General features: G+C 40.6%; 1 protein-coding gene across 1 annotated transcript in view; it reads right to left on the bottom strand.

The window, feature by feature from the left end:
* The window catches only part of HGF (hepatocyte growth factor), a 270,967-nt gene that overhangs the window by 45,736 nt on the left and 199,269 nt on the right, over window positions 1-25,962 (bottom strand). The window contains exon 10 of the mRNA XM_073551251.1: window positions 14,701-14,828. Within this exon, the coding sequence (XP_073407352.1) occupies window positions 14,701-14,828 (128 nt within the window). The remainder of the gene's footprint in view (window positions 1-14,700; window positions 14,829-25,962) is intronic.

Genomic DNA, 25,962 nt, shown 5'->3' with positions numbered 1-25,962 from the left:
ATGCCATGCATGCTCCTCTAGGAAATTAAATATGCAAATTGCATCTTCAGAGAGGAAGAAGACTAGAACTCTAGTGTCACCTATTGGAAGTAGCAATCCGAAAAGTCAATGTCAACCCTTTAATGAGCCTTGCAATATGACGTGGAATAAAAGCCAAGTCAGAATCTCAATTTGCATACATGGTGTTTCTGCCTGAAAAGTAGCTTCCGATTATATGTAGAATATAGGTGTATTCGGGAGAAATTGTGCAACAAACTGAGATGTCTATTTTTTCCAATTAGCCCTTATAAAAATTAAAATTGTAGTCAAAATAACATTCTTCTCCACCCAATGGAATGCTTTTCTGTGATACACATGTGGTGTCAACATACTCACTGCACCCCTAGATGAATTCATTGAGAGGTGTAGTTTGTAAAATGATGTCACATGCGGGAGGTTTCTTCTGTTCTGGCACTTCAGAGGCTCTGCCAATGTGACATTGCACTCTCAAACCATTTCAGCAAAATATGAACTCAAATATACTGCTTTTCCCCTTCTGGGCTTTGCACTGTGCCTCAAAACTAGATTTCAACCACATATGGGGTATCGGTGTACTAAGGAGAAATTGCAAAACAAATTGTATGGTACATTTTGCACCTGTTTCCCTAGTGAAAATGAAAAATTTGGGGCAAAACCAACATTTTTGCAGGAATTTTTTTTTATTTTTCCAGTTCAACGTTATAAATTTCTGTGAAACACATGGAGGATCAAAGTGCTAACCACATGTCTAGGTAAAATCCCTGAAGACTCAAGTGTTTGAAAAGGCATCACTTGAGAGGGTTTCCACTGTTTAGTCCCATCAGGGGCTCTCTAAAAACGACATGGCTTCCACTAATGATTCAATACAATTTTGAGTTCAAAAAGTAAAAAAGCGCTCCTTTCCTTCCAAACCCTGCTGTGCACCCAACTAGTAGGTTTTTCTCCACATATGGGGTGTCTGCCCACTCAGGAGAAATTTCACAACACATTTAATGTGCAATTTCTTCTGTTACCCTTGTAAAAATTAGAAAATTGCAGCTAGATTAACATTTTTGTTCAAAAAATTAGGTTTTTTATTTTCACAGCTCAGCATTATAATTTTCTGTGAAGCTCTTGGGGTTCAAGGTGCTCACAACACATCTAGACACATTACTTGAGGGGTCTAGTTTCAAAAATGGGGTCGCTTCAGGGGGGTTTCTACTCTTTAGGCACATCATTGGCTTTACAAACGCTACATGGCCTCCACTAATGATTCCAGCACATTTTGCATTCAAAAAGTCAAATGGCACTCCTTCCCTTCCAAGCCCTGCCATGCATCCAAACATTAGTTTTCTCCCACATATTGGATATCGTGGTACTCGAGTGAAACTGCACAACAAATTGCATGGTGCATTTTCTCCTGTTACCCTTGTGAAAAAGCAAAATTTGGAATTAATAAAACATTTTTGTAAAAAAAATGTGATTTTTTAATTTCATGGCTCTTTGTTATAAACTTCTGTGAAGCACCTGGGGGTTCAATATACTCACCACACATCTAGATATATTCTAGATATATTCCTTGAGGCATCTAGTTTCCAAAATGGCATCACTTGTGGGGGATTTCCACTGTTTAAGCCCATCAGGGGCTCTCTAAACCTGACATGACATCTGCTAATGATTCCAGCCAATTTTGCATTTAAAAAGTAAAATTCCACTCCTTACCTTCTGAGCCCTGCTGTGCACCCAAATAGCAGTTTTCCCCCACATATCGGTATCGGTGTACTCAGAAGAAATTGCACAAAAAATTGTATGGTGCAATTTCTCCTATTACTCATGTGAAATAAAAAATGGGGCTGAATGAACACTTTTGTGGGTTAAATGTGATTTTATCTTCACATCTCAGTGATAAAACTGTTTGTGAAGCATCTGGGGGTTCAAGGTGCTCACTACACATCTAGATACATTCCTTGAGGGATCTAGTTTCCAAAATGGGGTCACTTGTGGTGGGTTGCCACTGTTAGGGCACATTAGGAGCTTGTTAGGAGTGGCGGAAGGCACTAAATAAAAATATAATTAAAGTGCCTTCGCCACTTGGGGTCCACCGTGCGGAAACTGGAAAAACCGCAGCTAAGTGAAGGCAGAGCAATCTGGCAGCAGTGTGCAAGGGTTAAACTGCACCCAATTGTACTAAGCAAGCTCTGTTACAATCACAGAGGCTGCAAGCAAAAACCAAACACAATAACGCTAAGTCTGTTTAAGGTCACAGACTCTCAGCGATGCACATACGGTGTTTATGGTCACAGGAGAAGCCTTAGACAGCAGGACTACTCCGTCTAGACCTACCATAGAAAGAAGTATGCATGGCGTCGCAACTGCAAACGCCCGTCAGGACTGCACTCGCAGTGCGGCGATAATTGCGCCGCTGGCAAAACGCCACTATCACGCTGGCGCAATGCAGACGCCAAGTTGCTGAGATAGATGGAGCAAATGCGCGCTGGTGCTAGCGCTGCTACTGGGAGAACTCAAACACTCACACAGACGTAGTATCAGAGGAATGGAGGATTCAAATGAGTCATTCACCAGTCCAAGCATCCATCAACAAACATACAGCAGCAAGCATGAATATACTAGCGCATGGCGGAACAGCCATGCGCGCTTTTTATAGCGAACGGGACCTTCTGGAAATCTCCAAGGCTCCGGGAAGAGCCAATGGGATTCGACACAGAACCTGAGCACCTGACTCCCGAACTCCAATGGGAGTTCATCCCATGAGCACGCTCAGATGAAGGAACAAAGGACTTAGCCTCTGGAGAGAGTTGCCGCATGGCAATCTCCTCTGCAATCTCCTCTGCAGCAGGAAAAGCACAGGAGACTGCAGAATGTGAGGATCTAGATTTCAGCAAAGGAGAGGTAGAAATCTGACTCCTAACAGAGCTTTCCAGAATCTAATTTCCAAAATAGCATTTCTTGTTGAGGGTTTTCACTGTTTAAGCACATCAGGGACTCTCCAAACCCGACATGGCATTCGCTAACGATACCAACCAATCTTGTGTTTAAAAAGTCAAATGGCGCTTCTTCCCTTCCAAGCACTGCCATGCATATAAACAGTAGTTTTCCCACACATATGGAGTACTAGTGTACTCAGGATTTATGGTGCATTTTCTCCTGTTACCCTTGTGAAAATGCAAAATTGAAGGCTAAAAGAACATTTTTGTTGGAAAAAAATATATTTTTTTATTGTTATGGCTCTATGTTATCAATTTCAAGGTACTCACCATACATCTAGATACATTCTTGGAGGGTTTAGTTTTCAAAATGGCATCACTTGTTGGAGGTTTACACTGTTTAAGCACAGGGCCCTCCAAACCAGACATGGCGTCCGCTAAATATTCCAGCCAATTTTGCATTTAAAAGTCAAATGACGCTCTCTCCGTTTTGAGCCCTGCCATGCAGTATTCCCTCACACATTTTCTCCTATTACTGTTGAAAATAAAAAAATGTAGGGCTAAAGTAAATTTTTTGTGAAAAAAGGAAAATGTTTCTTTTTTCCTTCCACACTGCATTAATTCCTGTGAAGCACCTGAAGGGTTAATACAATTTTTGAATACGGTTTTGAGGCCTTTGAGAGGTGAAACTTTTAGAGTGGTGTCATTTTTGGGTATTTTCTGTCACATAGGCTCCCAAAACTCACTTCAAATATGACGTGGTCCTAAAGAAATGGTTTTGGAAATTTTGTTGAAAAAATGAGAAATCACTTGCCAAATTTAAAGCCTTCAAAAATTGTGCTGATGTAAAGTAGACATATTGGAAATGTTATTTATTAACTATTTTGTGTGACATAACTCTCTGGTTAAAGGGCATAAAATTTTAAGTTTGAAGATTGTGAGATTTTAAAATTTTTGCCAAATTTTCATTTTTTTCACAAATAAATGCAAGTTTTATTGAACAAATTTTACCACTATTATGAAATACAATTTGTGACAAGAAGACATACTTATAATCTGTAGGACCCATTGAAGCGTTGCAGAGCTATAATTACATAAATTGACATTGAGCAGAATTGGGCCTGGTCATGTAGGTAAAATAGGCATGGTGGAGTGAAGAGGTTAAGAAATGCTCCTTGTAGGAATTAAAACACTGCACTTGATATTGGTGAATAAAGAATTCCACTTTTTTCACCTTGAAATGTGGAGTGCTACTAAGTTTGTAGCAACTATTTGAACAGGCCATGTGATGTAGGTCTTTCATTCATTTTTGAAAAAAATGGCTCCTTCTTAAGTGCTCAATTAATTAAAGCATGGTACTGTAATAGGACTTCACCTTTGTAGCAAGTCAGTTTGTGACATTCATCATCTCTTAAATATTCCACCAACAATTGGCAGAAGTATTATTAAAAAGAGAAAGAGTTTAGGAACAACAACTCAGCCATGAAGTGATAGACCATGTAAATTTACAAAACAGGTAATCAAGTGCTGAAGTATATAATGTATAAAAGTCACAAACTCTCTGTTGACTTAATAACTGTAGAGTTTTCAAACCTTTTCTGGTATAATTTCAGAATAAAACTTTGTCCTGAAAGCATTCTGGCATAGGTTTCTGTGGCAGAACAGCTACATCACCAAGCACAATTTCAAGTGTAGAATGGAGTGGTGCAAGGCACACCAAAACTGGACTTAGAGTACTAGAAACACATACTATTGAGTTACCAATCTACAAACTTTTCTCTATCTGCAGTCTGATTGACAAAACTCAGTTTGATGAATGCAAGGAGAATCTTACCCAACTGTGTTTTACTAACTGTAAAATTTGGTGGAGCAGGGCTATCCTATAGGATTCATTTTCAGGAGTTGGCATAGTCCCAGTGAAGGGAATTCTTAATTCTTTTGCATACCAAGACATTTTGGATAATTGTGTTCTAAATTTGTGGGAATTGGATATGGAAGGCTTTTTTCTGTTCCAGCATGACTGTGCCCCAGAGCAATGCAAGGTCAATGAAAGCATGATTAGGTGAGTTTGGTGTAGAAGAACTTGGCGGTCACACTCATAGACCGGTCATCAACTCTATAGAATTCCTTTAAGAGGAACCATAAAAGAGATTGTGAGCCAAGACCAGTCATTCATCACTAGATCTAACTTTGCAAGAACTAATTTCTAGATAAATGGGGAAAAATTCCCACAGACACTCCATAATCTTGTAAAAAGCCTTCTGAGAAGAGTAGAGGCTGCTTTAGCTGCATAGGGCAGACAAACTCTTTATTAATGCTTATTGATTTAAACCCTTCATAACAAATGTCATACAGTTATGTCATATGTCATGTCCCTGCCTTTGATGCATCATTTACATAATCTGCCTCTAACAGTCGCGGATGGAGTGGGGCTCTGTCCACGGCTGTCAACCTATTTAATGCTACTGTCAATCTTTGACAGCGACATTAAAGATGCACCGGGAGGGAGGAATGTCATTTCCTAAGACAACTGGCACAACCGTGACGTGATCACAGGGCAGATGGGTTTCTATAAGACCTAGAGGTCTGCTGAAGACCCCTGTGCCTGCAATTATGATACTTCTATGAAAGCCAGTGTTTAATTGGCATTCATAGAAGGTCGTGATTTAGCTACACATAGCAATACTGATGTACTGCAATAAATACCGTATTGTAGAACAAGGGAACAAACCATTGTAGTTTCAAGTCCCCTAAGGGGACTATTAAACACAGTAAAACATAAAAAAGTGTTTAAAATTATGAAAAAAATACAAAATTTCAAATCACTTTCTGTTAGGCTCCAGGATTCTCCTGCTGCATGTGGTAGATCACAAAAATATTCACCTACCTTGGCATTTTTTTGTGCTACCTCCCAACGCTACCTTATTTTGTTTTCTCACAGCCTGAAATTTCACTGTTCACTGTTTATCTCACTTTATGTAAAGAATATGCCTACAACTGTGAACATTTGTTTTCTTCTCATTGTGAAGCAAAAAACAAAAACAACTAAATAACTGAAAACTTCAGTGTGCATAATAATTCACACTGCTAAAGTCAGTACTTTGTAGAGCCTCCTTTTGCGGCAACTAAAGCTGCAAGTCACTTTGGATAAGTCTCTATGAGCTTTCCACATCTTGTCATGGGGATTTTTGTCCATTCATCAAGGCAAAACTGCTCCAGCTCCTTCAAGTTAGATGGTTTCCTCTGGTGAACAGCAATATTCAAGTCTGACCACAGATTCTCAATTGGACTAAGATTTGGGCTTTGACTAGGCCACTCCAAAACATTTATGCATTTCCCCTTAAACAACCTGAGTGTTGCTTTAGCAGTATGCTTTGAGTCATTGTCTTGTTGGAAAGTGAACCTCCATCCCAGTCTCAAATAACAAAGACTAAAACAAGAATATCCCTGTTGCACCATCCAACTTCCACTTGACTAGGACCATTATCCCTGTCCCTGTTGCTGAAAAACATCACCACTGCTTGATGCTGCCACCACCATGTTTCATTGTAGGGATGACGTTTTTGGAGTGATTGTGTTGGTTTGGCACGAGACATAGCGTTTACCTTGGTAGACAAATTGTAAAAATTTTTTCTCCTCTTCTGACTACAGCACCTTCATCCATACATTTTGGAAGTCTCCCACGTGTCTTTTGGTAAAATCATGATCACAGGTATGCGTGGAGATAACAGGGTACAGAATTTCAGGAAAAGAGCATCTCGTCAATCATTAAGCATGAGGGAGGATCAATCATGCTTTGGGGTTGTGTTGCAGCTAATGGCACGGGGAACATTTCACAGGTAGAGGGAAGAATGCATTCAATGAAATTTCAACATATTCTTGATGCAAATATAACACCATCTGTAAAAAAGCTGAAGTTGAAAAGAGGATGGCTTCTACAAATGGATAATGATCCTAAACATGTCAAAATCAACAATAAACTATCTCAAAAAGTGCAAGCTGAAGGTTTTTCAATGGTCCACACAGCCTCCTGATCTGAAATGTGCATGGAAGACGACACAGGATTCTCACATAACTTTCCATGAAGAAATGGATGAAAATTCCTCAAACTAGGATTGAAAGACTCTTGGCTGGCTATAAAACCCATTTTCAAGCTATGATGCTTGCAAAACTGTGTGCTACTAGATATTAACCATGCAGGGTGCCCAAACATTTGTATTGGCTCATTTTTCTTTTTGTAATTTTTCAAATGTAACCTTAGCCCTTTTAGAGATCATTTAATCTTTAACTTACTGAAAGGGCTTGTCTGGGCTTTCTGTATAATCTGTGTGTGTACCTATGATGCAGAATGCTGACAGCATATAATATACTCCTTGTCAGAATTCTGCATGGTGTTCTAGGTATCACACACAGTCATGTGAGCAGCTCTCTCCTGATTCCGGAGGAACTGCTCACTCACTGACTAGAATTTTCCTGTTTGGCAGAGACTGGTTGTAACCTTCACTAGTTTCTGTGAGACACTCCCCCTCCTGATTCTTGCTCCAGCCTCTCCACACTACACATAGTGTGAGGCAGCAGGGAAATGACTCTGCTGATTTGACAAACCAGGAAGGAAAAGGCTCCTGCATTGGCGAGTCTAATCTGGATGTGATATGGAGACATGTGATGTTCTGTCACCACTGTGGATGTGACTTGAGATTTGTGACACTATCATCACTGTGGATGTGATGTGGGGGACATGTGATGTTCTGTCACCACTGTGGATGTGACTTGTTGAGCTTTGTGACACTATCATCACTGTGGATGTGATGTGGGGACAAGTGATGCTCTATCACCACTGTGGATGTGACTTGTTGAGCTTTGTGACACTCTATCATCACTGTGGATGTGATGTGGGGACATGTGATGCTCTATCACCACTGTGGATGTGATGTGGGCACATGTGATGCTCTATCACCATTGTGGATGTGATATGGAGACATGTGATGTTCTATCACCATTGTGGATGTGATGTGGGCACATGTGATTCTCTATCACCACTGTGGATGTGATGTGGGCACATGTGATGCTCTATCACCATTGTGGATGTGATGTGGGCACATGTGATGCTCTATCACCATGGTGGATGTTATATGGAGACATGTGATGTTCTATCACCATTGTGGATGTGATGTGGGCACATGTGATTCTCTATCACCACTGTGGATGTGATTTGGGCACATGTGACACTCTATCACCACTGTGGATGTGATGTGGGGACATGTGATTCTCTATCACCATTGTGGATGTGATGCGGAGACATGTGACACTTTATCCCCACTGTGGATGTGATGTGGGCACATGTGATGCACTATCACCATTGTGGATGTGATGTGGGCACATGTGATGCTCTATCACCACTGTGGATGTGATGTGGGCACATGTGATGCTCTATCACCATTGTGGATGTGATATGGAGACATGTGATGTTCTATCACCATTGTGGATGTGATGTGGGCACATGTGATTCTCTATCACCACTGTGGATGTGATGTGGGCACATGTGATGCTCTATCACCATTGTGGATGTGATGTGGGCACATGTGATGCTCTATCACCATGGTGGATGTTATATGGAGACATGTGATGTTCTATCACCATTGTGGATGTGATGTGGGCACATGTGATTCTCTATCACCACTGTGGATGTGATTTGGGCACATGTGACACTCTATCACCACTGTGGATGTGATGTGGGGACATGTGATCCTCTATCACCATTGTGGATGTGATGCGGAGACATGTGACACTCTATCCCCACTGTGGATGTGATGTGTGCACATGTGATTCTCTATCACCACTGTGGATGTGATGTGTGCACATGTGATTCTCTATCACCACTGTGGATGTGATATGGAGACATGTGATGTTCTATCACCACTGTGGATGTGATGTGGGCACATGTGATGCTCTATCACCATTGTGGATGTGATATGGAGACATGTGATGTTCTATCACCACTGTGGATGTGATGTGGGCACATGTGATGCTCTATCACCATTGTGGATGTGATATGGAGACATGTGATGTTCTATCACCATTGTGGATGTGATGTGGGGACATGTGAGCTCTATCACCAATGTGTGTGTGGAGTGGAGTGATTGTGCTGCTTTCCACAGACACAGGACACTGCTCTTTTATTTCCAATACTTGAGTGATGATAGAGGTCAGTGCTGGTCAGATTACTGACAGCCAATGAGTGTGCACAGGGCAGTGTTGAACACTGAGGTGGGTGGTTCCTGCTCTGGCTGTGAGGTTAGATACTAAAGCATAGGGAACTGTCAAGTTTGGTAGAGCCGCAGGTAAACAAATTTGTGCAGGGAATTAAGTGAAATTCCGGAGGAACGAAAAGCAGAAATAAAAAGCAAAATTTGTAGGGGTGTTGTATTTCAGAGTACAGAACTTATCAGATTAAAAAAAATAGCATTTTGAGGTCGGACAATTTCATTAGCAGTTCACAATAACAGTAATTTTGACTAGAGGTGGCCAAACTTTTACATGCCACTGTATATAGCACCCTCCTTCAGGTTATTTCTTTGCACAAAATAAGTAAAGTTCAGTGTGAGATTCTGCAGTTAGCCAACCACTAATTAATGATTCTATTAATTCAATTAATTATTATTATCCAATTCAAATCCTCCCTTCTGCTGAAGAGGTGTATACTTGAAAAGATAAAAAATTATCACAGCTTCCCTCAATTTCTTTCAAGATAATAAATCACGTCACATAGTCTAATGTATGACAGTTAGACATACAGATCTCATGCTTGTCATATTTACTGTGACCTCTCTCACACTCATCAAACTCAAGCCTCCAGCTAAGTCTAGCTACTGAGATCTGACATTGAGAAAAATATTATTTTGTTTCACCTTCTTTCCATTTTTATTCTACATACTGATATGTTACAATTGAACACTGTTATTGTACCAATTGCTTTATATTGCATAAAGGTTGTTTATCTAAACTTTTGACAAGCTGCATATAAACAATTTTTGGTTCCTTAAGCAACCAAGGGTATTTCAGTTTTTGATTTCCTCTTTTTTGCTTCCCTTCTTCCCAGAGCCATAACTTTTTTATTTTTTCATCAATATGACTGTACTGGAAAATGAGAAAAAAAAAATCCAAATGCGGTGAAATTGCAAAAAAAAGTGCAATTCCACAGTTTTTTTTTACCATGTTCCCTAAATGCTAAAACTGACCTGCCATTATGATTCTCCAGGTCATTACGTGTTTACAGACACCAAACATGTCTAGGTTATTTTTATTTAAGTGACGAAAAAATATCCAAAATTTGTTTAAAAAAAGTCGCAATAATATGAGACCTATAGCGTTTCCATTTTTTGTGATCTGGGACTGGGTGAAGGCTTATTTTTTGTGCACCGAGATGACGTTTTTATAGATACCATTTTGGTGTAAATACGATCTTTGGATCACCCGTTATTGCATTTTTTTGCAAAGTAGCGGTGACTAAAAAAACACAATTCTGGCGTTTTGAATTTTTTTTGTTATGCCATTTAGTAATCGAGTTAATTTTTTTATGTTGATTGGGCGATTCTGAATGCGGTGATACCAAATATGTGTATATTTGATTTTTTTTATTGTTTTATTTTGAATGGGGCGAAAGGGGGATGATTTGAACTTTTATATTTTTTTATTTTTAAAAACATTTTTTTTTACTTTTTGCATGTTTTCAATAGTCTCCATGAGAGACTAGAAGCTGCACTACTTCGATCGCCTCTGCTATACACAGGCGATGTTCAGATCAGTGACAGGGATAAAGGTCTCGCTTCAGGTAAGCGCAAGTTAAATGCTGCTGTAAAAGATTGACAGTGGCATTTATCTAGTAAACAGCGATACCAACCATGGCTGCTGCAGGCACATGATTAGCTGACATGTGTCCAAAAAGGTGTGGGCCCAGCGCTGGAACCTGCACCAAATAGTCAGAAAGGGGTTAATATTTTATTTGAAGTACTTTATTCCCTTACCTACATAAGCCATACACATACGGCACTAATTAGCAAATATATGGACTGGGCTCATGGACTGAGCTTTACCCATACCTGGCAAATAATGGCTTTATGTCACAGTCAGGATCTGCCTCTAACAGCCGTGGGTGGAGCATAGCACTGCCCTTGACTGGTAGCCTTTTAAATGCCGCTGTAAATCTCCGATAATGGCATTGACATTATGCCCACATAGTGGTATGTTGTTCTACGCACACTTTGGTGCTCCTATGACGTGATTACAGGGCATCGATGTGTAGGGTCAGTGGGCTGGGCTGGGGGGTGGTCCCTCTGGATACTGCGCAGTGATGTACAGACACATGATAGAGGCAAGTTTGGGTGCAACAGGTCCAAGTTTATTCTCTTGCCGTCCACCTGACGGCCTCACATCACACCACGTTCCTCTTCGAGGCTCTCCAGTTACAGAACACATTAACATACCATACTTTTCACCAGGGATGTATATTTATGCACCGTCCCTTTACGCTTAGTGACGCTCTGACAGCTCCGTCACTGTGGCTGCCTTAGGCCTGTACACCAACAGTAATTTTACTGATCAAACGTCGCTCCTTATACGGTATCCTCCACCCGAAGCCTCGTCTATACTGCAGTACTTCGTGTCAGGACCACCCCCCTGACTTCCTTTCTCCTCAGTCCCCCTGGTAAGGTTTTCCTCACAGTGCAACAACTGTCACAGTCTCCTCATCACTTGAGCTCCCCCTGGGGACTGGAACTTTCTGGAACCCTCCTGTCAAATTTAGTTTTCCCGGGTCCTTATAACTCCACCCCCATGACCAATGGTTTCTTAGCCCTAAGCTGATGTCAAGTCCTATGCTCACACTCCTCCCTGCCCTCTAATGTCAGTTCAAGGTACTGCACATCACCTACACTTTCCTAGCTGTTTTCCCTTTTGAAATCAGACCAGTCAGTCCGTCCGGTCACCTTCCCTACAGATGCTATGGCAGCCGGGGGGTCTGCTGAAGACCCACATGTCTGCCATCACAAAACTCCATATAAAGCTAGCCCTGTGACTGGCCTTCAAAGGAGAATGTGATTTTTACTTTATGCAACAACACTCTGGAATGGTTGCACATAGTGCAAGTGATCAGATGATTGCAGGTTAAAGTTCAAATCCAACCACTTTTGCCATTTGAAAATGAAGATAAAAATACATTTAAAATACACATATGTGGTATGACCACATCCAGAAAAGTCCAATCTATCAAATATAAAATTAACTAATCTGACATGTAAATACCGTTAAGAAAAAAAAATGGCAAAAATTGTGTTTTGGTGTCATTACACCTCAAAAAAATGCAGTAGGAAGTGATCAAAACATCGTATCTGCCACAATATAGTATCAATAAAAATGTTGTTTTGCCCCGCAAAAAACAAGACCTTACATACTCACATCAACTGGAAAATTAAAACATTATGGGTCCCGGAAAATGGCAAAACAGTCAATAACATTGTTTTTTTTTTTCACCAGCAAATCACTGTATACTTGAGAATAGGCCGACCCGACTATAAGCAGAGGCACCTAATTTTGTCGCAGAAAACTGGGTTAGTTTATTGACTCAAGTATAAGCCAGGTATGCATTGTCCCCTCATCCCTGTCCTGGTATGCGTGGCTCCCCCATGCCTGTCCTGGTATGCATGGCTCCCCCATTACTGTCCTGGTATGCATGGCTTCCTGGTCCCTGTCACTGTATGCATGGCTCCCCGGTCCTTGTCCTGCTATGCATGGCCCCTCTGTCCCTGTCCTACTATGCATGGCTCCTTATCCCCTATCCTACTCACCCACCAGCATGCCCTCGCAGCATCTCGGTGGTCTCAGCATCTTACTAGCATCTCCTTGGTTCCGGTTTCCAGCAGCTCTTCCGGCGCGATCACGTGGCGCCGCTCATTAAGGTAATGAATATGTGCTCTACACCTATGAAAGTGGAGATGTGTGCATATTCATTAACTTAATGAGTGGTGACAAGTGATCACCCTGGAAGAGCTGCTGGAACCTTGGAGATGCTGCGAAGACACCGGAACAACCGAGATGCAGGGCTCCCTGGTGGGTGAGTAGGACTGTCTTCTGGAAGCAGGCGACTGTCATTGTGCACTGCTAAAAGAGAAATGAATATTCATTTCTCTTAGCAGCAGGCATGGTTACAGCCACCGGCTCCTGCCTCCTATGTCACACTGCTCCACCGCTCCCCCCTCCCCCACCAGCTTTCTGGACAATTGACTCATCATTTGTTCACTCTAGGTCAGCCAGGGGACTCCCCACAGCCTCAGTGACATCAGCGGGAGTCCCCGGCTGATCTGATAATGAACTAATGACCGTGAGAAAAAAAGTCAGAAACTTTCCCATGGTAATTAGTTCATCTCCAGGCAGCCATTGAGGCTGCGCAGAGCTGAATTAATTAATTCTGAAGCAGTTTACAGTGAAGCTGGTCGCATTAGAACCGGTCCTCATTGTAAACTATTTAACCCCTTCTGATGGATTGCAGCGTGGGACATGACTGAACAGCAGAGAGGTAAGGATATTGGTGATTTTTTATGCTATTTTTTTTGCAGGTCATGTGTTTTTTGGGATTACCAGAGTAATACAAATTTGTCAAAAACTTGATGTATTTATTTAATTAAAAGACTTTTTAATTAATGTCTGTGTGTAGTTTTTAACCCTTTCTTAGTATAGGGTTAATAATGGACCGGTGTCTTATTGACACCTCTCCATTATTAATTGGCTTAATGTCACCTTACAATCGAATGGTGACATTAACCCTTTGTTATATTAACCCATTCGCCACCACTACAGGGCAATGGGAATAGAGAGGATAAGTGCCTGAATTGGCACATCTTATAGATGCTCCATTTCTGGGGTGTCTGGGGGGGAGATTTTTGTAGCCGGGGGGCCAAAAACAATGGTCCCTCTCATGGCTATTAAAATCTGCCCTCACTCACCTGCTTTACCTCTCTGGTTGACAAATTACCGTGGGAGCCCACGGATTTTTTTTACAATGAATTAACCCCTTAATTTAACACCTACACCTCACAAATTTTACACATCAACCCTCATCTAATTACTAATGAAAGACATATAAAAAACCATGAAATTAAATGGTTTACTGCATGTAAACCATGTGTCATTTCATGTAGGGCTGGGGAATGATTTGACAGAAGCCGGCAATTGAATTAGCGGCTATTCTGCTATGAAGAACTCTAGGAAATATATATATGCATTCTATGTGTCTATATCTATTATTTTGTTTGTGTTAGAAAACCTGTCATAGGGCTCCATTATATGTCCATTTTGCAAGCCGGCGAGAAAATCTCAGCATACGGATGCCATACGGATTACATACGGATACTTACATGCGCAAAATACGCGACCACACCATGATTACAGATGACATACGGAGCACTATTTAGGGGACATTTCTCGCATTACGCATGTAAAATACGGACCGTATTTTGCGTCGGTTAGTGTGACCCCAGCCTAAAACTTGCCCTGGCCGGCACCTCTCCTGACCTGAGCTTGACAGCTGCATAGTAATCCATCACGCTGTCATGCTCAGGTCAGGAGAGGTGTTGGCCAGTCCATGCAGTGCGATGCGATTATCGCACAAGAAATACAGCAGTGTGACTCCAGCCTAAGTGAAATAATAAAACGTTTCCATTTTAAATAACATGCACAGAATCATAATATAACAGCATTGAATTACCTTGATGATTAGAAGCTTCACATTTTGGGATTTGCGAACAGTGACCTATACGAACATTAGGATCTGTTGTGAAACACCACGGATATTCTGATCCATCTGGATTTCGACAGTAATTTTCACTCAAATCCCTAGAATAAGGGTTTTAAAGGAACATAATAATATTATTTGCATGAGTAAGATATGATTATATCAAAAAATATATTTTATTTTGTATTCAAAGAACATAAAGGATATATTCAAAATGAACATGTGAGACCACATCTGTCTACTTTATGTTCATGATCAGCACTAATGTTGGCCTGTTCAACAAAACTCTATTATAAAAAAGGTAATTAAACCCAACTAAAGTGGAACAAAGTACTACAAATCAAGCATGACCATTATTTTGGCAGTTGAGATTGTCTAAAGGGCTTGAGAAACTATAATTATCTTAGTAAATTATTATTTAGTAGTATTACATTTAAGTGTCATACACTCTCCTTTGGAAATATCTATCAGTAATAGAGATGAACAGATCTTTTGAACTTCAAATTCACTGACTTTGCCGGACTTTCCCACAAAATTCTATTTTTGCTGAATAAATTTGCACAAATCTAAATTATGGAAAGCTTGTAATTGCTCAGAAAGTACACATGGGACAAAGAGAGAGAACATATTCCACTAACCACAAGATCTTACACTTTACATTAGAAAGAAAAAAGACCCAGTGATCCTGGAGCTTGAAAATGACTGCAGCACCAACTATTTTCCAGTGGGAGCAGCTGAATTGGTACTCAGGTGCTGACCACCATTGTACAAGGTATGATAATTCATAAGATGTCATAGCTGCAGAGTATTATGGGCAATCCTGTGCGGCTTGGCAAAATTATATTGGCCTACTCTCTGATGCTTCGGTGGTATGGGAAATTGTGCTGGGTAGGAGAGTAATGATCACGGATACAAAGAGTGTGACCGCATCCGGGTCCGTACAGGATACAGGAGTGGGGCCATCGGCGCTAGTAGCTATGGAAGGAAAAATAAGTGTTGAACTCATTACAAATTTTCCAAATAAATATATTTCTAAGGGTGGTATTGACATGAAATTCTTACCAGATGTAAGTAACAACTCATCCAACCTACACTGGTAAAGAAATCAAACCATAGATTTCCATAAATAAAGTTATGTTTAATAATGAGAAATGACAGTGAAAAAGTATTGAACACATGAAGAAAAAGAGGTGCAAAAACCCATGGAGAGTCCTGACACCAGCTTAAATCTATCAGTAATTGGAAAGCAATCCTGCCACTTAGTAAAAAAATCAGCTGGTTCAACTGATGGCCTACAAAAAAAGTGTCCCATTAACAAGGTGCCACACAAGAATGTTCTCATGATGCGTAAAATCAGTGAGCTGTCTCAAGTTTGCTGGCTTCTGTGCCGTCTATAGAAGAAGATGTCACATTTTGTGGGAGAGGGAGAAGGTGAGTAGAATCATTCCTTTCTTTTTTTATCTGTTGGAGAAGGATCACACCACAGAGGCCCAGGTTGGGGGGCCTTATATAAAGATGGAGGACATAAATTACTAGAAGGGGCCACGAATAGTGGCTATTATACCAGGAAGATGCCCAGTATGTCGGACATTATACCAGGAAAGGGAAACATTATACCATGAAGGGACTTAGGATGGAGGCTATTATACCATACCAGGAAAGGGAGACATTATGCAGGGAAGGGACCCAGGATAGATACCTTATACAAGGATGGGGGACATTATTATTGAAAGGCACCCAGGATGAGGGACATTATAAAAAGAAAAGGCCCATGTTGGATGACTGTATTGTTGGACATTATACCTGGAAGGAACCCAGAATGGATGACATTATTGCCAATGAAAACAAATAATTAGGTGAGAGGACCTCTCTGTTCTTGATAATCAGCCTTGGTGAAGCTGACAGCTGAGGTTGCAACCCGCAGTTGTCAGTTTTGCCTGGCTGCTTATTAAAAATACAGGCTAGCCCCACATCATTTTTTGGGGGGGTCCCCATTTTAATAACCAGGAAAGGCTAAGTTTACAGCTGTGAGCTGATATTAATAGCTTGGGAACCTTTATGAATATTGTCTCTTTCCCAGAATATTAACATCAGACCCCAGCCGACTGCTTTCTCAGCTGTTTATGAAAATTATGATTCCACTCCATTTTTTTAATATTTATTCTTTACTAACAAGTACAGTAAAAATACACACCCTTCAGGTTTACAGCCTTCAGGTGTTCAAGCAGCAAGGAGCCTAAGTAACCTTAAAATGTCCCTCAAAGTTTCTCATGAGGTTACTGGGCCTCGCAGATGCCAGGAGACCTGCTGGCTATGAAGTCTGGTAACCTGAAACATTTCCTGAGTTCAAGCCACCGGGACTCATGATAGCTCTAGTGCCAGACTGTTGAATGCAGGAGTGCTGATTGCCATTCATCAGTCCAGCACTGACACTGGCAAGCTAGCAGCTGCTATGAACTCAGGTGACCTTACTGTTCTTGCTGATTGTTGGGGGTTGATGTCACCTTTGTATTGTCAGGTGACATCAGGCCCAGAGGTTAGTAAAGGAGAGGCATCTCTAAGATACCCCCATTACTCATCCCATGGTCATATTGTATAAAAAAAATACCCACCCAGGAAGTTGTTTAATTGTAAGAATGAAAGACTCCTTTAATTAATCTAAATTAAACCAAACTCATGTCATCGTCCAGTCCACAGAAGCTAATGTCTTCTGTAACAGAACTAAAATTATAAACAATATTCATCACCTGTCTGCCGAGAAGATAATAATCCATATGTCCCATGATGAGTCTAGCTCTACTACATGTACAGTAGATAGCAGGCTGCATTGTTGCATGATGTGACTATACAGCCTGTCATCCAGCAGACACTGAGCAGCGTGTGCTACTGCTGCTCAGTATCTCGCTGTCAACTCCTATGACCTGACTGATGTCACTGCAAGCGTGAGAAAGTTCTCATGCTTGTGGTGCCATCAGAAAGGTCCTAAAAGTTTGCAACCAATAAACCTTACATTTATTGATATGTTTTTTGTGCACTTTTTATATTTCTTTCAGGGTGCAGTTGGGCCCAAATGGTTCTGCAAACTTGTGGCCTCTGTTCACATGGGATGCATTCTAGTTGGCACTGGGCAACCCCCCTATATGGTGTTACTAAGAGGTTGTGAACCAGAAGCCCTGCATTCCCTGTGTGAACACTGCCACATGCGGATTATTTCTTCTGCACTGGTGTACCACACGGCCAATCCCTGATTGTAGGCTGGCTGTTTCATTTGGTATTTATGCACATGTACAGCTGCCGTTTTACTTGGGTCCGCTGCACCCTGTATTAGTGCAGATGCATTTAGGCCTGTCTGGTTTATATTTGAATTTTTTGGAGGATTTTTTCCTCTTTTTTGAGGTTTTCATGTCCCATGATGAGTCTAGCTCTACTACATGTAGATAGCAGGGTGCATTGTTGCATGATGTGACTATACAGCCTGTCATCCAGCAGACACTGAGCAGCACGTGCTACTGCTGCTCAGTATTCGCTATCAACTTCTATGACCTGACTGATGTCACTTCAAGTGTGAGAAAGTTCGCATGCTTGCGGAACCATTAGAAAGGTCCTAGAAGTTCACAACCAATAAACTCCATTCAACTCACTGATGTCAGTGCAAGCACCATGGGAAAAGTTCTTGGTGGACCATTAAGAAATATTGTGTTCTGTTATTTTAAATCTGTTACAGGAGACCATGGCTTCTGTGAACTGGGAGATGATGCAAGTATGATTTAATTTAGATTCATTAAAGGAGTCTGAGTTTCTTTCAATTAAAGGAATTTATTCTGCCTGTGTGTTTATCTACAATATTACTATAGGATTAGTAATGGAGAGGTTATCTTGTAGACACCACTCCATTACTAAACCATGGGCTTGAATTCACTGTACAATACAAAGGTGTCAATAACCCCACAAACATGAACCCCACTTGCCACTGCCACAGGCAAGTGGGACGAGCCAGGCAAAGCGGCAGAATTGGCACATCTAATAGATGAGTTTTTTCTTGGGTGCCTGCAGGCTGCTATTTTTAGGCTGGGAGGTCTATATCCAAGGCCCCTTACTGGCCTGAGAATATCAGCCACCAGCTGTCTGCTTTAACTTGGCTGGTTGTCAAAAATGGGTTGAACCCATGATGTTTTTTAAATTATTTATATGAATAATTAAAAAATATGATGTGGAGACATCTCTATTCTTGATAACCAGCGTTGATGAAGCTGACAGCGGAGGGTTGCAGCCCGCAGCATTCAGATTTGCCTGGCTGGTCATCAAAAATATGGGGGAACCCCACAACATTTTAAAAAAATGTATTTATTGATAGCATAGGCGGCGACTGATGAATACTCCCATCAGCCACTGCCTGCTCTTGCTGTTAACAGATATGAGTCAGCAGGGTACAGTGATGAAATCTGTCTTCACTTCAGCACCCCAAGAAAAAGTACCACTGTAGGGAATGCACACCATAATACTAAGTGAAAAGGCAAAACTTTATTAACAATAACAGTTTAAAGCATACTTAAAACCAAAGCAAAGTTCCCCCCATGCGTGATATAATAATCACAGGCAATAAATGCAATACAATAGACAGATGGCCCCTGGATTGTAACATGTAATTATCAAAAAATGGAGAAATAATAAATCCTGAGTATGAATGACAAGTTATGAAAGTATACAATCACAATCTAACTGAAACTGTCCCCAAAAGTGCCCTGCAGCAAAAATGCAAACACAATGAGGTCCCTCCAAATATGAGTGCCACTTAAATAGTGGCGATACTCAAGCAGCTCCCATGGCTGAGCATGAATGAGTTAATGCTGAAGTTAAGCAGACAGTGCTGTCACTTGAGAAGAACCAAAATAACTCAATGGTAGAAAGAACAGGATCATACCTGGAGATTAAAACAGAACAGCCATAAAGCAATGCCAAAAATGAGCACTGCAATTTACCAAGCACTATAGGAGCTGGAGGTGTGGAGGAACAGCAGGCAATAAAATCATCCTGGGCACATGAGTGCAGCTGGGCAGAGGATCAAGGAGCCAGGGGGAAGGGAGAGCAAGGCCCCACGCGTATCGACGTGAACAGCACGTCTTCGTCAGGGGAAGTGAAGTGTTAATGCAAGTGCTAAATACCTGATGAATTAGTGGTCACTCAGCGTATGCTGGTGTGTCACACAGGACAGGGAAGGAAACTGAAATCAGCTGATGAGGCCATAGATGTTGTAAGGGCAGACGTCTCTGCCCATACTGGCCCAGTGCGCCTGTGTGAGTTGAATGAACTCACACAGTGACCATGAGGGGGGAGGTGATCAGCAGGTGCATAGCTCCGGAGCAGGGGAACGGAATTTAACCAGCTAGTTGCTGGAACACAGCAATGGGCAAATGACTTGAAGAGGGGAGAAATGAGAGCTAGGATAAGTGGTTGCAACAGAGAAAACTGTGGTATAAAGCATGTATGCAACAGAAAAGAAAATAACTGCCAATGAGAAAAATGGTAAACAATGAAAAAAAAACATTGCAATGTATATTAATGTATTGGTCAGAATAGAGAAAAATAAATAAAAACAAGGAAAAACTGAATAATAAAAAATGAAAAAAATATACTGTATGTAAAAATAAACAAAAATGAAAAAATGTGCAAAATGATGAATTGAGAAAATCATAACACTGGAGCAGATGGAAGGACTGCATTTATTGATGGTCACACATTAATAATGTGCATGTACAAAGTGGGAAGAACCCTAGAAAAGGTGAAACTGAATGATCACAGAAGCCACGTATATATGAAGAATCACAAACCAATAAGGCACATGGAACAAGTAAATAAAGAAAGCCTAAAACAGTTGGTTTCCAAAACAGTGATCCAGAAAGTTCCCCTAGCCCCACAGGAGGCTCCTGAGAACAATTCCAACAATTTTACTTATATTCAATAAGAACCCTAATAAAAAAAAAAATGAAAAGCTCCAGACCTAAATAGAAAATGGAACATGATCAAAATGAATGCCAGGAAACTGACGAGCCCTAATGCATGAATAATACTAAGCATCAAGGGGGAGGAAAAAGCTCTGATACAGGTAACTGAATACTTTTTGTCCAATGGGTAAGGCCAAAATGGTCCAATACAAATCCAATAACCTTGCTTAGTATTGCTGTTTACATATGAACAAGAGTCCATCCAGAAGAAAGAGGGGGGGGGAGAATACAGGACCCTGTAAAAGTATCGCACAAGAGAACATGATTAGATCATGACTAGAAACTTCAGATCAAAATGTGAAAGCTTCTCCAGAAGAATATCAGCCCAGGAATCCCTTGAAAAGCAAATCCTCGTTGATTCCAGTGGGAACTGTGGAACGAAGCACAAAAATCCATCGTGATTCAGTCTGCAAAAGTTTCTTTTTGAACTGATTGACAGGGCCCTTGAATTGGGCATTATCAACTCCAAGGAGTGTGACTTCATCTGGACAGAACATTCTACAATATCCACTTTTTATATGCTTCCAAAAGTACATAAAGACATCACCAAACCACCAGGATGCCCGATTGTAGCCAGCATAGAGTGCCTTTGTGAGAAGGCATGCATTTACATTGATTTTTTTCTGCAACCCATGGTCCAAAAGTTAACATCCTATATTAGAGATTCATCACACTTTATTGATACCCTCCATGACATCACTATATTACCAGATGATCTTTTGATCACTGTTGATGGTGAATCATTGTATTCTAACATTAGTCATGAAGATGGTGTGAGGGCCATTCTGTTTTTCTTTGATCAGTTGCACAATTCAGACAGGATGCATGATTCCTTTGCTATTGATTTGCTTGATTTTGTTTTGAAGCACAATTATTTTCTTTCTTTTTAACAGGATGTTTTTCTTGCAGATTTCAGGTGTGGCCATGGGGGAGCGCTGTGCCCCAGCTTTCGCTAACCTTTTTTTAGGTTGGTGGGAGCATACTGTCGTTTACTCTTCTGGTTGGTACAAGGACAAGGTACGTCACTGGCTACGCTTCAACGATGACGTCTTTTTCATTTGGTCTGGTTCTAAGGAGGATTGCTTGTTGTTTTTGGATTCTTTGAACGACAATCAATTCAACATATTTTTGACCCACACGATTTCCTCAACCTCGGTAAATTTTTTAGATCTGCAGTTCATTATTAATGAAGGTTCTCTTATCACCAGATTGTTCCGCAAACCTACGGCCACGAATAGCTTGTTATAGTATCAGAGCTTCCACCCATCACATACTAAGAATGGTGTGCCTGTGGGGCAATTTCTCAGGATTCGTAGAAATTGCACCAGAAGCGAGGACATTCGTCATGAGGCTAGGGACCTTACGGAGAGGTTCATTCACAGGAGTTATCCAAAAAAGATGCATCTCACGGGCTTTCCAGAGGGCCAAATCACAGACACAGGCATCCCTCCTTACATCCACTAAGAAGATTTGTGACAACAAACCTCGTTTCATCACTGGCTACAACACGCATTGGTCACAAGTGAGGGCTATTTTTCACAAACATTGGCCAATATTAACAACTGACTTGCAGACCTCCCAGGTGGTTAGTGATCAGCCCCTGGTCACGGCCCGGCGGGCACCTAATCTTAGGGATATTTTGACAAAAAGCCACTACAGAAGACCTATTAGTAGAATCAACTGTGGGATTACCCTCAAGGGATCTCTTGCTTGCGGTGAGTGCAACATCTGCCAATATATGCATTCCACATGGGATACTTTCAGAAACCCATTGGATGGGACACAGCATCGGATAAAGTCCTAGATCAACTGCAAGATGAGCAATGTAATCTATGCTTTAATTTGTCCATGTCAACAGGTGTATGTTGGCCAAACCTCGCAAGAACTGCGCCGCCAAATTCAGAAACATCTGCCCACCATCAACACTGCAGCAGCAGACTATCACAAAGGCAAGACATTTACTTCAGTGGCATCCCATTTTTTGACCCACCATTCAGGTAAATGTGCTAACACTAGGGTTGTGGGCTTGGAACACATCCTCAGCTCTGGCCAGGGTGGTTCACTGCAGAAGAAACTTTTGCAGACAGAATCACAATGGATTTTTGTGCTTCGTTCCACAGTTCCCACTGGAATCAACGAGGATTTGCTTTTCACAGGATTCCTGGGCTGATATTCTTCTGGAGAAGCTTTCACATTTCGATCCGAAGAATCTAGTGATGATCTAATCGTGTTCTCTTGTGCGATACTTTTACAGGGTGCTGTATTCTCCCCCCTCTTTCTTCTGGATGGAATCTTGTTCATATGTAAACAGCAATACTAAGCAAGGTTATTGGATTTGTATTGGACCATTTTGGCCTTACCCATTGGAAAAAAAGTATTCAGTTACCTGTATCAGAGCTTTTTCCTCCCCCTTGATGCCTAGTATTATTCATGCATTAGGGCTCGTCAGTTTCCGGGCATTCATTTTGATCATGTTCCGTTTTCTATCTAGGTCTGGAGCTTTTCGTTTTTTGTTTTTTTTATTTGGGTTCTTATTGAATATAAATAAAATTGTTGGAATTGTTCTCAGGAGCCTCCTGTCAGACTAGGGGAACTTTCTTCATCACTGTTTTGGAACCAACCGTTTTGTTGCAGAGCACTTTTGGGGACAGTTTCAGTTAGATTGTGATTGTATACTTTCATAACTTGTCATTCATACTCAGGATTTATTATTTCTCCATTTTTTGATAATTACGTGTTACAATCCAGGGTCCAGGGACCATCTGTTTATTGCATTGCATTTATTGCCTGTGATTTTATTAGATCACGCATGGGGGGAAATTTGCTTTGGTTTTAGGTATGTTTTAAACTGTTATTGTTAAGAAAGTTTTGCCTTTTTACTTAGTATTGTGGTGTGCATTCCCTACAGTGGTACTTTTTCTTGTGCTGTCCATTTTGCCTGCCACTGGCATTGCACCCGCTTATAAATAGACCAACCCTCATCAGTAGTGCACCTAGGCTTCATTATTGTTCACTTCAGCACCCAACACTGGGGAACAGCATGAACATGCACTGGTACTTGTCACACTGATGACACAGGGATGTCATCCATGTGTCATCAGTGTGAACGCATGCAGGACATTTTGGGGCCTGTGCTGCTATGAGAAACACTGATGTCTGAAAGAGTAGTTAGTGAACTTATTATCATTTAATGAACTTTGTCAAGACTTTTGCTGACTTTTAGGAAAAAAGCTTCGGAATGCGAACATTAATCCGAATATGCAACGTTTGTGCCAAATTTGAGATTGGCGAACATTTTCCGAACAATTTCGCTCTTCTCTATTGTCTACCACTATGGTGCTATATTCATTTAAATCTATATTCATGTGATACGGAGGTGTTCTCATTTTAATACTACTATGGTAGTTTTTAGATATGTGAAGTAAAATTTGTGTTTCATTTTCTCTTTTTGCTATTCCATGTCTATAAATATGTGAGTCTTTGGGTACTGCAAGATATGTATGGGCTCACCAGCCCCTGTATCTTTAGCTGTTGTGGTAAAAATACTGTATTGATCTAACAGTATCACTCACTTAAATTCCACATATTTAATTTAATTTCATTATATAAGACGTTTATACTATCTATAATTTATTTTTATAGCTCTGCAAAGAACATTTTTAATACAAATTAATAAGAATAATCTACATTGCGAAGATTAAAAACCATCATCTTGATTCAAAGAAATAAATTAATCATAGATGTGGGTTAAGTAATCTCTGCAAAACATCTACTAAAGCAAAGCAATAAAACTAATAATTTTCTATAAAATAACGATCTGATTTGGTGATTAACTTAACTTTTTTAGGCTACTTTCACACTTGAGTTTTTTTGCGCTGCGTGCGCAGTGCAAACGCGCATAAAAGACGCATCATGCGTTTTTATGTGTTTTCTTGTTTTTTTGCGCATGGTTTTTACAAAAAACGCATTTGTTTTATTGCGTTGACGTGCGCATGACTATGCGCACGCCAGCGTTCCCATAGACTATAATATGTGTCTGGGTGAATTTTGTATGCATTGCGTGTGCATGCTTTTTTTGAGACAGGTCGGACACACAAAAAATGCAACAGGATGCATTTAGTGCGCCAGGGCGCACACTACAAAAAACACATGCACATACAAACGCATACAAATGCATGACTATGCGCACCCATGTTAAGTATAGAAAAAAAAACGCATGCGCATGTAAGCGCAAAAATGCAGCGCAAAAGAACGCAAGTGTGAAACCAGCCTTAGTATGTAGGAACCAATAAATCACTTTAAGTATTTTGTACTATTCATGGGGTGTTAACAAAAATTCAGAGAGCCTACAACTACTGTAGTGATGAGCGAATAGATTCGGCACTATTCATTACTTGAAGGAATAGTACGCTATTCAGGCTATTCATTACTCGGTGAATAATTTGCTATTCACCTTGGTATATCCGAGTGACCCTCCCAGCATGTTTGGCACTTTATATGCTTGCGAATCACAGTAAAGGGCACCGTCTTTAATAGCCTGGGAAGCTACTTGGGTATTAACCCCTTCCTAGGCTATTTTCCCCCAGCTGTCAGATTTCCCTCTGCTGGTTAAGAAAATTACACGAGAAGCCACACCATTTTTTTTCTGAAAAATATTTTTTAATAATTAAATACATGTACTGTAAGCTTCACACATTGTATTAATTGTATATGTCATTGACATCTGAATATGTATATATCTTTGTGTATATACTGTGTAATCCATCTATTATATCCTGTCCACTCCTGCTGTGATTTTACAGAATGTGGCTTCTGAATTACCTGCCTCTCTTAGATAGATAGATGTAATATACAGTATACATGTATATAAAATGTGTGTGTCACTGACATCTATATATCCATCTATTCAATGTGTATATATCTGTTCTGTCTATTCTATTCTAACCTGTCACTCTGTGATTTGACTGTATGCAGCAGATGAATTGCCAGCTTTTCATCTATATCTTTCAATCCCATTCATTTCAGCTTTTTTCCTATGCCCCCAGACCTGTTTGTTGGGTCCAGCAGAAAAATATTCAGCTTTGACTTACATTGTATACGTTATTCGGTACAAATACACAGACATTAGAAATTATTTGTGCAAATTTTCCCGAATCTGAATATTTCACTATTCGCTCATCACTACCTACAACCATTAAAATAAAAAAGCAAAAAAAATCAGATTTAGCTTTTT

Source organism: Dendrobates tinctorius, unplaced genomic scaffold (assembly GCF_039654945.1).
Source record: "Dendrobates tinctorius isolate UK_male_01 unplaced genomic scaffold, ASM3965494v1 ptg000174l, whole genome shotgun sequence".
NCBI lineage: Eukaryota > Metazoa > Chordata > Amphibia > Anura > Dendrobatidae > Dendrobates > Dendrobates tinctorius.
This window is presented reverse-complemented; position numbering and strand designations above follow the sequence as displayed.